At 41.4% G+C, this 17081-nt stretch overlaps 1 protein-coding gene across 1 annotated transcript; it reads left to right on the top strand.

Moving 5' to 3' along the window:
- The first annotated feature begins 321 nt into the window (after positions 1-321).
- LOC119368488 lies at positions 322-3061 on the top strand. Its single transcript, XM_037633730.1, has 2 exons — positions 322-1049; positions 1430-3061. The coding sequence occupies exons 1-2, from the start codon at positions 331-333 to the stop codon at positions 1581-1583; spliced, it is 873 nt and encodes a 290-aa protein (XP_037489627.1). The 5' UTR covers positions 322-330; the 3' UTR covers positions 1584-3061.
- Positions 3062-17081: the final 14020 nt, after the last annotated feature.

Genomic DNA, 17081 nt, shown 5'->3' with positions numbered 1-17081 from the left:
GTCGACGCACCAGATCAAATCAATCTACACCGCCCACCACTTAACCCCATCCAAACCGCCACGAGAAGAGTCAATTCCCCACGTCGCGCTCTCCCCTCCTCGTAGCTGATCGGGACGTGCGTGCGTGCGTCGGTTCCTCCCGCAGCGGCCGGAAGGAAAGGAAACTTCCCGGATACGGCGCCCGTGGCCCGGCCGAACCTTCCGCGGTAAGGAACCGACTCCGGCCACGTCTCCTCCGTCCCGCCCGCTCCCATATAAAGCCCACCTCCCCTGGTCGACGTCCTCACAATCTGATTTCAAAAAACTCCCATCGACGTGCGAACTCGCGCCATGGCCGCCGCCGCGTTGGGTGACGTTGATGATCTCGACTTCGACCTGGGTTTTATGGACGGGCTCGAGTGCTTCGACTTCGAGTTCGACCTGCCGGACATGGGCCTCACCGAGTTGTGCCACGGCGGCGACGGCGAGTGCTTGCTGCCCGCCGTGGCCGATAAGGAGGGCGGTTTGGGTTTGGATCTGGGTTCTCGTGATGGTGGCGACGGCGGGAGAGAGAGCTCGCCGGACTCCGTGGTGACGGACGACGGCGCGCCGCCTCTGTCGTTAGAGTCGTCTGGGGATCGCGACGATGGCGAGATGTCGGCCTACGTGGGCGACCTGGAGAGGTTCCTCATGGAGAGCGAGGATGACGCCGAGGCCGGCGGGCCGTTCGCGGCCAAGGGGCTTGCCGCCAACGACCACTTGTTCGACGATCTCGCTGTTGCGGACGACGGTTACGTCGAGCCGTCCACTGCAGCGGAAGAGTTTGCCGCCGCCGGCTACTACTACTTCGGTGATCTCGACGACGGTTACGCGGAGCCGGCGACTCCAGGGAAGGATCTCGTCCTCGACGACTACTTGTTCGGCGATCCCGTTGTTGCGGGCGACGGTTACATCGAGCCGTACACTGCAGGGGAGGATCTGGTCTCCCACGACTACTTCTACGATGTTGCTGCTGTGGACGATGCTGCTCGCGAGGACGACGACGAAGCGACCTCGAGGAAGCGTGCAAGGTACGAATGAATTGAATCGAGTTTTCATTCATTCATTCATTCCGTGCTAATTGCAAATTTAGATCTTTTATCTTCCTGGGCCATCGTAATTGGCAGAAATGGAACAAACAACATGTACATAATTGGCAGTAGATGAAGAAATTTCGTTTTACGAAAAAATTGATGTAGAAATTAACTCGAATATTGCACTATTATTACTTGGCAGTTTGATCTTTCTTTTTTCTGAAAGTGCTTGATCATCTTTGTCATGTGCGCTGCGTATATTGCACTATTATTACTTGCAGTTTACTCTGTTTCCCCTTTCTTTACATGAGAAGGATTATTTGCAACGAATTTCAATTTGATGAAACTTGTTGCTGATATTTCCGGTGCTGCCTCAGGCAGAGGAAGGGCGCCGCTGCGGTGCCACGTGAAGCAGAGCTCCGGGGAACGCCGGTGATGCATGCCATCTCGTCGATCTCGACTGGAAACGGGTGCCGCCCCATTGGTCACCATTGGCTGCATCCCTGCGCCACAGTGTGCCTATTGGCCTGATCAATCATCGATCAACCTGCAGTTCCGGTCGGTCTGGGAGAAAGATCGCGACGGCGCATGCCTCAGGTATTCGAACCGGTAGGTGAAAATTTCAGAGGAACATTTCCCCGTGTTCTTCTATGATATTTTCTGCCTTTCACACCAACCCGGCCATTGGACGATTATAAAGTCATGGGACGAACTATAAACAACACATACTCCTCTGTTCGGAGTAGAAAAGTTTGGTAGCAACTCTCGAACAACACGTTTTCAAAAAAAAAAGTAAGCTTAGTTTTATAATGTACACCTAATATTCCTCTTCTTGTACACATACATCCCGTGCGCATTCCGGATGTTGGTAGCATAATTCGTTGAGTATCTGCCTGGTACAGCCATTTCATCACCAGTGCTAATCAACCATGCAAACATGTTTGATCCTTAGTAGTTTCTACCACTACCAGTAAAGAGCTTAGTGGTTGATATACATTTAGAAGTACAAGAAACCTTCTACCAGGTAGAGCATGTCAGATTTTTGTTCTCGACCGTCCAGAATTTTTTTTCTCTGAAAATCCAGTGAGCACCACAAATCGTCCAGGCTTGCGTTCATTCAGTATGGGCCGCTTATAATCTTGCTCGTACTGCTACCAGTTAAGGCTTACTGATTGTTGTACGTTTAGAATTAAAAGAAACTGCAAAATACAACACTGGTGCTTGAACTTGTCACGAATGTGCACTTTAGTGCCTGAACTTGCAAAATACATTGAACTGGTTTCACAACTTAGCATGGACGTGCATATACGGTTCAAATCTTGTTTTTATACGTCCATGGCGCTGATGAGGCACGCCAGGATGTAAGAGAAAAGGCATGTGGCCTGTTTTTTTGCAGAAAACCCTCTAGAATATATTTTTTTCTTACAAAAGGCCCTCAAAGAGAAACTGATAAATTAAAAAAAATCTATTAATATATTAATAATTAAAACTGGTCCGGGTTTTGAACCACACGCGCAGGTGTGCATGGTTAGCCAATAAGCAATACACTTTATAAACTTTATAAACATTTATAAACATATTATAAACATAAACATATTATAAACTTTATAAACATTTATAAACATATTTATAAGCAATACCCATTCAAATTTAGTGTCAAGAATGGATTCATACACTTTATAAACATAAAGCTGAACAACATAAATTAAAAAAATTATTCCAACAATACACTGTCATTGGTTTGAACCTGCAACCAGGGGCTATATGGCCGCACATTCCACTCCAACTGGTGACATCGAATGGTAAAACGATAAATTTAGGTTTATAACATAACGAGCCCGTGTGGCTAAAATGGACCACAGTGTGGCTCAGTTTTCGACGGGTTTGTTCTTTTTCATTACATTTTTCTAAAAATTACTTAAATTATTATCACGTTACAAAAAATATACATATATTTAAAACAAATTACGTTAAAATTTCATATCATTTCATAAAATACCTATGCAGTAATTTAACAGAAATACACATAATAAAATTAAAAATTAAGAATATAATTTATAATTTGAAAGAATGTTCGCATTTTAATAAAAAATAAAAGTAATTTTATAAATGTTCATATATTTAAACAAATTCTCATATAATTTTAAAATTTCACATTTTTAACAAACTATTTATGTAGTATATCAACGTGTTCATGCTTTAAAAAAATTGTTGTTTTAATAAGTTTATATAGTACTCCCTCCGTCCCAAAATAAGCCCAGTGCTAAGCTTCAAACACCTATTTTGAGACGGAGTGAGTATATAAGTTTGTGTGTTTTCTAAAAAAATACAAGCCCAGTGCGCCATTAGACTATGGATCCTCACATGAATAATACTTGAATCATATAAACATTTTAGTCATTCATAAATATTTTCAATTTTATGAATATGTTTTGAAATAACACGTGAATTATTTTTAAAGTGACATGAAGATTTTTTTCATTATTTTGAAATTATGTTTGTTATACAGTCATAAAGAGTACTTGTACTTTTGATACATGACAACTCAATGGTTGGAGTGGCATCCGTGCCTATAAGCTTTGGTCCGATGTTCGGGTCACAGATCCGATGGTGTTTTTCCTGGATTATTAAATTCTCTTTACTTATTTTGTTCGGCCAAATGTTTATAAAGGTTATGAATCATCAAAGTTGTCGAGTGGCTAGCCGCATGCACTCTGACTGGTACGTCGCTTGTTCGATCCAGCACACCAATTTTATTTTTTATCTTATAATTATACTCTAGTTTTTATTTTATTATTTATTGATTTCTCCCTGAGGGCCTTATGGTAAGAAAATAACTTCAGTTTTTTTCCAAAAAACAGGCCACACACCCTTGTCACTGACAGCGGGGCCCATGGCATGCTGGCCCACCTCCTTAGCTTCACGGACGTATACAAAAACCATTTGAACCGTATATGCATGTCCATGCCAAGTTATGGAACCAATTCAATGTATTTTGCAAGTTCAGGCACTAAAGTGCACATCCATGGCAAGTTCAAACACCATTGGTGTATTTACCTCTTTTAGTTGGTAGAGGCATGACAATCTTTTGCTTTCTACGCATCGTCGACAGTCCAGCCCCCTTTTCTCTGAAAAAAAATGCCGTAAGCACCTTCAATCGTCCAGGCTTGTGTTTGTTCAATTTCTTTGGGTAGACAAAAGCTTCAATGGTTCTGGCCCTGTGCAGTCCAATCATGGAAAAAATTGGAAGCGACTATGGTCAGCTGCAGCAACGATCGTTTTTTCCCACTAATTACGAAGGCTGTTTTGTGGTGAAACAGTAGAACACAGTTTCCTGTATTGTCAGTTTACAAAGGAAAATTGGAAGGTATGGACAATGAAAACAAGGTTCCTGCATTGTCAGTTTCCTTCAGAATTAAGCAGTGGTTGTGGCTGTGGCTGTTACAATCCTATGGACTCTGTGGTGTGAGTGTGGCACATTTGAAAGTAGAGATGAAAGCATATATCTGCATATGTTGAATGATCACAACACTCTTTGAAGCCTAGATCTTCTATCTATCAGGTTTGAGATACCATCCTCTGTTCCAGTGTGCATGGACTCCGCCATATCTGGAATTTTTTCGCCTTCACATTGTCCGTTCAATGAGTGCCGCGATTCATGCTGAAATCTTTCTAGCAAGTGAATCGCTTGTTTCAGGCTGCCCCACTCTCCGCCCAGTTTATATCTTTTATTCCAGGTTTCTTTATCTTCTCCTTAAAAAAAATCTTTTCACCTACCTATCTTTCCCAATTCGGGGTTCAGTAGTAAACAATTGTGTTTATTTCCAGCTTTTTTCTCTAAATTACTTGTATAAGCTACTAGATTTTGCAGCTGTATTGTTCAAGAGTTCTAGTGTTTTATTTATATGTTTTTTTGGGATGTTGTACTGGAAGTATTGTGGTGAGCAATGAAAACTTTATTTTTGTGTTGTCGCTGCATTACCGTTTCAACTAGTAAAATGTTTTCATGTGACATGTTTGCATTCTTGGTTTCTGGCGTTTACCTCATACAAAATCTTTAATGTACAAGCTCGGCGAATGAATATAACCACCACAAATTGTTTAGTTTTAGAGAAATCAAAATATATTTTACTTGGATTAAAAAAAGGATCTTCTTATGTAACAGCTAATTAGCAAACCATTATGCAATAATATTTTGCATAAAGTAACTTTGCTAAATGCTGTAGTAATTGCATGTATTAACAATTTTTTCATCGTTATTACTTTTAGTTAACCATATTCCACTATGCTTGCTAATTCTCCAAAACGGTATTTAATTGCTCTTAGTTTTCTTTTTATGTTGGTTATCCATGGCTCATTATTTTAGAGTCATGTCTTTAAATTGGTCTTTTTGAATAATTAAATTTTTGTTATGGTCACATTGATTTTCTCTAAACTTTCCTTCTTAATAGACTTCTGTTCTGCGTTTGTACATCTATGTTCAAGTTGTGGTGCGATGGAATCAATTAGGCGTGGTATCGTAACTCTGAAAGGCCGTCTGGTTTTTGTTTAGATCACTAAACCAACAAATTGCATATGAAGTGTTGCTTGATCCATGTTGATTCATTTAAATTGACTAGAATAAGATGGCGTGTTTTTTTATATGAAACTTGGCATGATCATATTGTGATTGCATTTTGCCATTGTTTGTTTATTGAATGCTTGTTCCTTTTCTTGTGGGTAGTACCGAGAGACGAGACCAAATACGAGGATCATGGTGATCCTATTTAAAACGTTTACGATGAGCAGAGTTTTGATCCCACCGAGGACATTTCAGGCAAGATGATCATTATCTTGGATATATCACTACTATCTTTGCTTGCCTCGTTTTTATCGCTATATCACGTTACCTACTACTTGTCTGCCAGCCTCCTAATTTGACATATAAGCTGGTTGGTGTGTAGAGTAATGATATCTTCGAACAATGTTAACCTGATTTGATCAAGATATGCTGAGCAAAACCTTTCCTTAGGGAAGATACAACAAAACCTGAAAGACCAATTAAATGGTTGCCATCTGGCTAGTTGTGTTGGCAATCCCATTGAATTGAATTTTCGAAGGAGGTAATTTTTTTTGCATTGTTGTTTAGTATGAGACTGTACAAGGTCATATGAGTTATCTAAAGTGCCAAGAAAAAGAGTTGAAATATATTTTTCCTTTGATATTAAAAAGGATACAATGGCTAATAAGAAATTTTATCTATAATATATTTTATAATAAACTTTTATACTTAGTTAAACTAGCTATATATAGTTTAAATTAGTTTTTTGTTAGTTATCTATCATAGTTAACAATGTATAAATCTTGTCGAATAATGCTTATAATGTTCTTTGTTCTGTAGTTTTAATGTATGTCACTAAAATTTTGTTTCTTCAAAATTTAAATTGCATGATATAACAAAATTTCTCCGAACTTCAAAATTTTCATTAACTATATAGTGTATAAATATATATGTGCATGTGTGTGTGGGGTCATATATTGGTATCATTAAATATTGTGATAGACATTTGTAAAGCATATAATCTACCAAAAATATTAATAGTGGTTTACACTTTCTAGAGTATCACTATTAGGTATACTTATATAAACTTCTAGGGTATGGAAAACATTTCTTGCAAGTTAGGTTTGTTAATAATTTTACAACATGTGCAGGATTTGTTTAAATAGTGCAATTATTGTAATCATAGAAGAATGTAAAAATTACATAATCTACTTTTGCAAACAAATGATTTGATATTTGTTATTTTTTTGTTCTTTCTACCAAATTTATTTTTAAAAACAAAGTCTAGCATTACTTGGTTTGTTTTTTGAGTTCCATCCCTGCCATCTATTTATTCAATGTCATAAAAAAACCTTTGAAGCAACAAGTGCAGGATACATTTTGGAGGGACATTATACCACACCTGACAAAATTCACTACTAACCCCTTGCTTAGTTAACACATGTGCAAACATTATTTGATGTCGACGAGGCCAGCAAACTTTGAACCCCTCAAGCGCCCAGAGCATCTTTCTTCATATTTTCAATCAGTGCCCTATTGCCGACGACTGCCTTGCTATCCAGCTCCACATGAATCTATTGCATATCCATTCTCTCTGCTAGTTGAAGCGCTCTCCTGCATGCTAAAATCTCAACGAGCTCCGAGTTTGACACTCATAGAAAAAAGTGACAAGCGCCACCTTGGAAAGCACCAGCGTGGCCACTGATCAGCACTCTACACTCCCGGAAGAAAGTGACAACTGCCATTCCTTGTGCTGCATGCAACGTCCCCACCAAACCCACCAGTGAGCACACCAGATCTTGGTTGTTGCGCCTTGGATCTAGACTAGCCCAACATATCAACTCCAGTCTTCCCTGCGCACCTTGCACTCACTCATGTGCACCTGGGACAACTTCCCAAACGGTCACCCATCCTCAAATTGCTTCAAGCTCAGTATACTTAAATTTGAGGTTCCTTTTGGATGGGCTCCTAGAAAAGAAGGTGCACCTTGTTGATATGAGTAGTGTATATCATTTATATTAAGCCGTGGTGTCACATACACCCTCCCCCCTCAAACGAACGGACATCCCCATTGGCCTAGCAGGAACGTTCACACCCAGTGCCAACATCTACATGTGACTCATGTATGCATCATTGACCCTGATGACCCACAAGTATATGGGGTCAATTGTAGCCCTTTTCGATAAGTAAGAGTGTCGAACCCAACGAGGAGCAGAAGAAAATGACAAGTGGTTTTCAACAAGGTAATGTCTGCAAGTGCTAAAATTGTGAGTAGCGGAGTAGTTTGATAGCAGGATATATAATTTGTAACAAGCAAGTAACAATAGTAGTAACAAAAGTGCAGCAAGCTAGCCCAATTCTTTTGAGGCAAAGGACAGGCCAAAACGGTTTCTAATGATAAGCAAAGTGTTCTTGAGGGTACACGGGAATATGGCAATTTGATGAAATGCCACATCTTTCCTGGGACTTTGCTTGTATAGCACACCTTTTTTTATGGGTCCCGATAACTGCCACACGTGTGGTGTATCGGGTAGTTGTGCCACACGCCTCATGTGGCATGGACAGCAACCACCCCACACATCTACGTGTGGGCAAAACAACTAATGCCCACACACCTCTTTTTTTCCCTCCCGAACCCTCTCACATGCGTGTGTGTGGGCGAAGTTGATAACGCCCACACGCCCGTATGTCAGGCCTCGTACCCTCCTGGTCCCGCACGCCACGCGTGACGCCCACCGTGCGCCCGCAGTTATCATGGTCCAGACCCTCGTCCATGTTCGTTTAACTGCAGTTGCCATGTCGCTGAACTACGATTGCCATGTCGGACAACTGCAGTTGCCATGGTTGCTCAACTGCAGTTGCCATGTATGGTCTGATCTAATGTAGTTGCCATGATTTTATAATTTTAGGAGTTGCCACATACTAACACTAGGCAGTTGAGAGAGTTGTCATGTAATCACAAGCATGCTAGGGCAGTTGCCATGTAAAAAGGAAGAGTTGCCATCTGCTTACGTGCACGTTAGGGCAGTTGCCATGTACGTGCACGTTGGGGCAGTTGCCATGTACCATGCAAAAACACATGGCAACTCGGTAAAAGAGAGTTGCCATCTGCTTACGTGCACACTAGGCAGTTGCCGTGTACCCTGCAAAAACACATGGCAACTCGGGTAAAAAAAGAGAGTTGCCACCTGCTTATAAAGCACACTAGGGGCAGTTGCCATGTGCGCTGCGAAAACACATGGCAACTAGCAGCTTGGGTGTGGGAGAGGAGACGGACGTGTGGGCGAGATGGCAAATGCCTACACACTAGCCCTTGTGTGCGCGTGCAAAGTGGCGTGTGGCGCGAACTGCTGAACGCCCACACACCGGCCACTCCGTATGGTAAAACGGATGTGTGGGCGACCTCTCTCACACACCACACACACGAGTTGTCCTACGTGGCATACAAAATCAGCTAATTCGTGCCAAGATTCGTGCAGAAGTTACTGGATGGTGATGGAGACGTGTGGGTGAGTTGGCTAATGCCCACACGTGTGAGCGTTAACATTTCCATTTTTTATTAGATTATATAGCACACCTTTGACTAATAGCTGGATAAAATACCACAAATTGATTTTCCCCCTTCTTTTTCACGTCCAGACCCACAGCTCACTTTTGTTAGGACAAAATTGCCCCCAGGCCGTTTCCTGGTCATATACGAAACAATGACAGAACAAAGCACCATGCCGCCTCGTTGTTCCTCCTCCCGACACCACTACCTCGCTGTGCCAGCTCCCCGGCGAGCCGCCGTCTCGCCGTGCCTCCTTTCCTGCACCACCATCTTGATGTTCGTCCTCCCCCACTTGCCGCCCGTACCTATGTATACATAGCGCGTTCCTGTCCAGACGTACGTAGCTGCTCGTTGCTGTGCTGGCTGGAGAAGTGCTTGCTGTACATGTTGGCTGCTCCATCAGTTGTAGTTTGTAGCTGCTGGTTGCTCTGGTTGCTAGCTTTGCTAGCATATGGCTCAAATATTAGCGACACAAACTACAAATTTATTATGTGTTGATGGCTGTAGCAACTGTTGTAAGAAGATATGGATGCTTGTCTGTACGTATGTAATCAAAATTCAGATTGGGTTCTACTCCCTCCGTTCCTAAATATAAGGTGTATTAGTTTTTCAAAAAGTCAACTGTTGTCTATGTTTGACCAAGTTTACAGCAAAATATATAAAGATTTATAATACTAAATATATAAAATGTAAAAATATAGTTCATGATGAATCTAGTGATAACGATTTGGTATTCTAGATATTAATATTTTTGTCTATAAACTTGGTCAAACTTAGAGAAGTTTGACTTTTTGGAAATATAATACACCTTATATTGAGGAACAGAGGGAGTAACATATAGTGATATATAATTTTGTTGGTATGAATATAATCAAAATTTTGACAACATTTTCACGTAAAATTTCAACATGACCTCTCTATATTTCTGTACCATTTCACATATCACAAGAATATATATGACAATCCAGAATTAATAAATATGAATTTATATTTTAAGCATAAGGTGAGTCCTTGTGTGACAAGTTGCATCCAGAAGCATAAAGTGAATAACCATCTCACTACACACACGAGAAGATCAGAGGACATTTAAAGACAAAATTCAATCGAAAAACATCAACTTTCTTGAAGAAGTGGCATCAACTTAATGCAGATCACTAAACACATAACATGATCACAGTATGGCATGCTACACTCCTTTTCTCTTACTCGACGTGAGCTTTTTTGCGACCTGCACAACTACTTTTGTTGGAGAGGCGGGAGTCCATGTTTCCATAGAAAGTTGCCTACATAATACATCACTTTCATGCATTAAAAATAAGACCAATGTTATACATTATTCAATAAAAACATCAAATTTGTTTTTCACCTCCTTGTGATTGGACCAGGGCTTCCTTGTGGGACACCCAATGGAGACATCCCTCCAAGAGGGCTACGAGGAGATGATTGACTACACCAAAAAAACATTGTTTAGTGTAAAAACTTGCCACATTTGTAGAGATATTAAAGATAAGACGGAAAAAATTACCTCCTCGTCATAGGTCGAGGACTAGCTTGTGGGACAGCCACCGGAGACATCTCTCCAAGAGGGCTACAAAGAGATGATTGACTACAGAAAAAGGCATTGTTTAAGATAAAAACATGCCACATTCGTAGAGATATTGATGATAAGCCAAAAAATACCTCCTTGTCATAGGGCGAGGGCTTGATTGTGGGACAGCCAATGGAGACATCCTCCAAGAGGGCTACAAATAAATGATTGGCTGCACAATATGTAGTTTGAGAAAAGAATATCTCAAGCCCACTTGAGAAATTGAAAAGAAGCATTATTTTTTACCTCCTTGTAACATGATGAGGGCTGACTTGTAGGAGAGCATCTCTTGGGATTGAACATTCAACATCAACTTCGGTGTTTGGTTTTATCTTTCTAGGTTTCGGTTTCCTGTCAACAAATTCAAACAAATACAAACTCGAGCAATACAAAACAAAATATGAATTGAGCAAATGTGAATCAATATAGATTACCTTTTCTTCACTCCATTAGTTGGGCAACCAGCTTGCCTATGTCCAAGTTGCTTACACCTCCTGCACCTGTTTTGGCTTCCTAGTTGACCTTTTGGTGGTAGTTTCTTTTTATAATGTCCTCCTCCCTTTTCAAGGCAACTTCTTAATCTCAACTTTCTTTTTCTTACTACAGAAGTTTTGGGGAGTGGTGCATGCAATACAAAGTCTAATTTAACATTAGGCCATTGTGATCTATCTGTGAGGGGCTCTACAACCCCGATATATGTTGCCCTAAACCTTTCTAGAGACTAGTACTCATGAAGATAATCTTCCATCTTCACGTTCCTTTTCCCAATCAAGAAAACAAGTGCATGTTCACATGGTTTACCTGTGTGCTGCCACTCAAGGCACGTGCACTCACTTTTCTCTATGTTAACCACATGCCTCAAATTGTCTTTGTTGATGTCCCTGACCTCACCTTTCCAATTACTTGATCTGGTAACTTTCAAGTGCCCATGCCCTCTTGTTCTATTATTCACTTATTGTACAACTGCTGGCAACATCCGTCCTTGTAGCTTCTCCCCAATCTTTCTCCTTGTTGCAACCAATTTCATTATCTTTCCATTAAGCGTGTCAGCTAACACATCTATGGGGAGATGTTTGGTTCCTTTTATCCAATTGTTGAAGGTCTCTGCAAGGTTGTTATGAATGTAATCACACTTGATCTCGATGTCAAAACTAGACCTCATCCACTTCAGATTATGGTAATCTTGCAAGTACTTGCCCACAGTTTGGCTAGATTCTAGAACCTTCGAGAAGTGGTACTCAAACATTGAAGGTCTATATGTCTTGCCTGCAGCCCACATGCGTCCAATTATGTCACCATTATATATTTTCGAATTTTTTTGCATTAAATGCCTAAAACACTCCCTTTGTTCTGCTTGAGGGAAAACTTTCTTAACTGCATTTTCTAAGCCTTTACATGCATCAGTACATATAGCAAGATTTGAAATTGGCCCTAATGTTCTACGCAACTATGTCATGAACCATGTCCAATTATCTTCATCCTCAACCTTAATAAAACCAAATGCAAGAGGAAACATCCAATTATGTCCATCTAAAGTTGTGCATGTAGCTAAATGACCGTTCCACTTTCCATTCAATGCAGTTGAGTCAATGCTAAGATAAGGCCTACATCCAGCATGGAATCCATCTACACAAGGCTTAAGTGCCATAAAGAATCTGTGAAACTAAACTTTACCTTTTGTTATTTTAGTATCGACCTCAACAATGCTTCCAGGGGATCTAAGTTCCATCTCTGCTTTGAAATTGAATAGGTAACGGAAGCTACTACCCCAAGAACCATATATCTCGTCCTTTGCCCTCTCTCTCTCCCCTTCCATACAGTGTGATAGCCGGTGGTTACATTCCAATCTTCCTCCAACTTTTCTTGTAAATCCTTGCAACCAATGTTTGGAGTTTTCCTCAAAATTTTCTTAGACCTTTCTTGAACCCAATCTTGCGAGGCCATTGCTGAATTTAGCCTACTACTTGAAACACATGTGTGTGCCGGTCCTATCTGGTTAACCTGCATACATAACAAAGTTGTTAGCATTGCTACAATAATATGATGCTACCATAACAGAAATAACAGAAACAGTGAAATAAATAGCTATGTTAGTACCCTGGTCTTTGTCTTATCAGCCATAATACGACATGTTATTTTCCATGGACAATCCTCAGACATACAATGTGCCATCCACCTACTCTTGTCAGCTCTATGAGTCCCAAGGTTGAATTCTTCATTAATTGCCCATTGCTTCACAGCTCTCCTACAATCGATCATTGTTGGAAAGATTGAACCCTTCTCAGCTTTTGGATGATCTTTGTCATATGACATTTCTATGTCTTCAGGAACTTGATCATCGACTGATATAGCTCCCTCAGCCATTAACTCCTCATTAACATGGCACACAACAGCCGGAGTTGGATCATTTACTAGTTGAGCATCCTCAACCTCATCCTCAATTCCAAGTACCTCACACATGTTTTCCTAGGACATAGGAGCTATTATATCATCACCAATAGGAGTTATATCAAGAGTGGACCAATCAATGACAACTTCACCATCAGATTGCACATATATCTCATTATTACGGAGCACATTAGAATCATCAACACACGATGCACTACTAGCATTTGATTGGTAAATATCAGAACTTAGGCAAATGATGTTGTCTACTATATCACTAGATGGGATATTTTCTGAGCAAGATGATGCCGTGAACCCCTTTGCAATGTCCACAACTTGAGCTAGCACAAGCAATTCTTTCTCTTCCCATCTCTCAAGAAATGATGTCAGGAACTTCCAATAGTTATCAATCCTCTCAACCGATTCAAAATGCTTGTCCTTGCACAAAATATGAACCTCCTGCCCACTCCCCCAAACAATTTTGGACCCAGTGAGTTCTATCATTTTTTCAACCGTAAAACGTTTCATGTTAACCCAAACTCCACATCATGTTGGGCCACTTGATGCTCGCTACCATCGTCAAGCTTTGCTACAAATCGAAGAATTCTAACAATTACTTTATAAATGTCAATGTGCAACTCCACACCTTCTTCCCTGTACAATAATAGAATCAATAATTAGCCATAAATATTCATCAATATTGAGTAAACAATTCACATAACCCTCCAATACAAAAGCATAGGTTGATCGACTAACCCTTCCAGAGCTGCGCCCTCTGGCTCCAACCGTCCTGAAGCTGCACCCTCTGGCTCTATCTCCGTGAACAACACGTTCTACTCGTACTTGTGAAGCCTACCCACTAATTATCCTCCTTCATCATAATCTCCATGGCCTAGGGTTCCCGAACACACATGTCAGACCAAATGTATGTGTGTGTATATGTGTGTGAGAAAGAGAGAGGGAGGGAGGGAGAGAGGCAACCTGTACGGGGCGGCAGCAGAATGTACATGTGATCCGTCGGGGGAGGAGAACAAGCAGGAGGAGGAGTGGTGGGATGAAGCACGTTGAGATGGCCGGACGCCTACGAAGACGAACGACGAGGAATCGGTTCGGAAAGGAGGCACGCCGAGGCAGCAGGTTATCGGGGAGGACGCACAGCTAGGCGGCAACGTTGGGAGGAGGAACGACGAGGCGGCGGCCTGGTGCTTTCTCGTACGTCTTGATTGTTTCGTATGAATAGGAAACGACCAGGGGCAAATTCGTCCAAACAAAATAAGATGTTGGTATGGACGTGGAAAAAAAGGAAAAAATCAATTTGTGTTATTTTGTCCAGCTATTAGTCAGAGGTTTGCTATATAATCTAATAAAAATAAAGGTGCATTATACAAGCAAAGTCCCACACCTGACAAAATTCACTACTAACCCCTTGCTTAGTTAACACATGTGCAAACATTATTTGATGTCTGGCGAGGCCAGCAAACTTTGAACCCGTGAGGCACCCAGAGCATCTTTCTTCATATCTTCAATCAGTGGCCCTATTGCCGACGACTGTCTTGCTATCCAGCTCCACATGAATCTATTGCATATCCATTCCCTCTGCTAGCTGAAGCGCTCTCCAGCATGCTAAAATCTCGATGAGCTTCGAGTTTGACACTCATAGAAAAAAGTGACAAGCACCACCTCGGAAAGCACCAGCGTGGCCACTGATCATCACTCTACACTCCCGGAAGAAAGTGACAACTGCCATTCCTTGTGCTGCATGCAACGTTCCCACCAAACCCACCAGTGGGCACACCAGATCTTGGTCATTGCGCCTTGGATCTAGACTAGCCAACATATCAACTCCAGTCTTCCCTGCGCACCTTGTGCTCACTCGTGCGCACCTGGGATCAACTTCCCAAACGGCCACCCATCCTCAAAATGCTTCAAGCTCAGTATACTTAAATTTGAGGTTCCTTTTGGATGGGCTCCCAGAAAAGAAGGTGCACCTTGTTGATATGAGTAGTCTATATCATTTATATTAAGCTGTGGTGTCACATACACCCTCCCCCCTCAAACGAAGGGACATCCCCATTGGCCCAGCAGGAACATTCACACGTCCATCTGTGCTAGTGCCAACATCTACATGTGACTCATGTATGCATCATTGACCCTGATCATCCACAAGTATATGGGGTCAATTGTAGCCCTTTTCTATAAATAAGAGTGTCGAACCCAACGAGGAGCAGAAGAAAATGACAAGTGGTTTTTCAACAAGGTAACGTCTGCAAGTGCTAAAATTGTGAGTAGCGGAGTAGCTTGATAGCAGGATATATAATTTGGAACGAGCAAGTAACAATAGTAGTAACAAAAGTGCAGCAAGCTAGCCCAATCCTTTTGAGGCAAAGACAGGGCAAAATGGTTTCTATGATAAGCAAAATGTTCTTGAGGGTACACGGGAATTTCATCTAGTCACTTTCATCATGTTGGCTTAACTCGTGTTCGGTACTTTGATAATTTGATATGTGGGTGGACCGGTGCTTAGGTGCTGTTCTTACTTGAACAAACCTCCTACTTATGATTAACCCTCTCGCAAGCATCCGCAACTATGAGAAAAGTATAAGAATACATTCAAACCATAGCATTAAACTTTTGGATCCAATCGGTCCCTTACGAAATAGCGCATAAACTGGGGTTTAAGCTTCTGTCACTCTCGCAGCCCACCATCTAATAACTACTCATGTTGTCGACGTTCACATGACACCACTAAGAGAATGGAAACATAAATACCGTCAAAATATTGAACACATATCAAGTTCACATGATTACTTGCAACATGATTTCTCCCGTGACCTCAAGAACGAAAGTAACTACTCACAAATGACAAACATGCTCAAGATCAGAGGGGTATTAAATAGCATAATGGATCTGAAAATATAATCTTCCACCAAATAAACCATAGAGTAATCAACTACAAGATGTAATCAACACTACTAGTCACCCACAAGCACCAATCTATACTTTTGATACAAAGATTGAACACAAGAGATGAACTAGGGTTTGAGAGGAGTTGGTGCTGTGAAGATGTTGATGAAGATAGCCCTCCCCAAGATGGGAGAGTTGTTGGTGATGATGATGACGATGATTTCCCCCTCCGGGAGGGATATCCCCCGGCGGAATCGCTCCGCCGGAGGGCAAAAGTTCTCCTGCCCATGTTCCGCCTCGAGGCGGCGGTGCTTCGTCCCGAATGTCCTCTCCTTATTTTTTCTATGTCAAAATGACTTGTATACTGGAAGATGGGCACCAGAGGTGGGCCGAGGAGGGCAGCACCCACCAGGGCGCGCCTAGGCCTCCTGGCATGCCCAAGTGGGTTGTGCCCACCTGGTGGCCCCCCTCTGATACTTATTTGCTACAATATTTATTAAATATTCCATCAAAATTCCTCGGGGAGTTTCAGCTCATTTGGAGTTGTGCAGAGTAGGTAGCTTGACGTAGCTTTTTCAGGTCCAGATTTCTAGCTGCCAGAATTCTCCCCCTTGGTGCATACCTTGCATATTATGAGAGAAAATGCATTAGAATTACTCCAAAAAGCATTATTATACAACATAAATAACAGTAGGAAAACATGATGCAAAATGGACGTATCAACTCCCCCAAGCTTAGACCTCGCTTGTCCTCAAGCGAAAACCGAAATCGGAAAACATGTACACGTGCTTAGAGAGAGAGGTGTCGATAAAAACAAAAATGCGGACATAGTAGCATCATGTGACTTATTATAATAGCAACAAACTTTAATATAAAACTTTTACCATAGCACTTTTATCATGGACTTCTCATGAACAAGTGACAATTCATCACAACATCGAAGTATAAAGCATAAACTCTATTGGAAACCAATAAACTATGTTCTCAGTCAACTTTGCAACTATAATTCATCATCTTTTCAGGAAGGGTCACGTATCGGTTCCTTTAGGCAAGTCCACATAC

Source organism: Triticum dicoccoides, chromosome 2B (genome assembly GCF_002162155.2).
Source record: "Triticum dicoccoides isolate Atlit2015 ecotype Zavitan chromosome 2B, WEW_v2.0, whole genome shotgun sequence".
Classification (NCBI taxonomy): Eukaryota; Viridiplantae; Streptophyta; class Magnoliopsida; order Poales; family Poaceae; genus Triticum; species Triticum dicoccoides.
This window is presented reverse-complemented; position numbering and strand designations above follow the sequence as displayed.

Bases quoted from the DNA above. Each gene is read 5' to 3' on its own strand.
- LOC119368488 (XM_037633730.1), top strand. From the start codon at position 331: ATGGCCGCCGCCGCGTTGGGTGACGTTGATGATCTCGACTTCGACCTG. The intron at 1,050-1,429 runs GTACGAATGAAT...GTGCTGCCTCAG, and splicing joins ACCTCGAGGAAGCGTGCAAG to GCAGAGGAAGGGCGCCGCTG.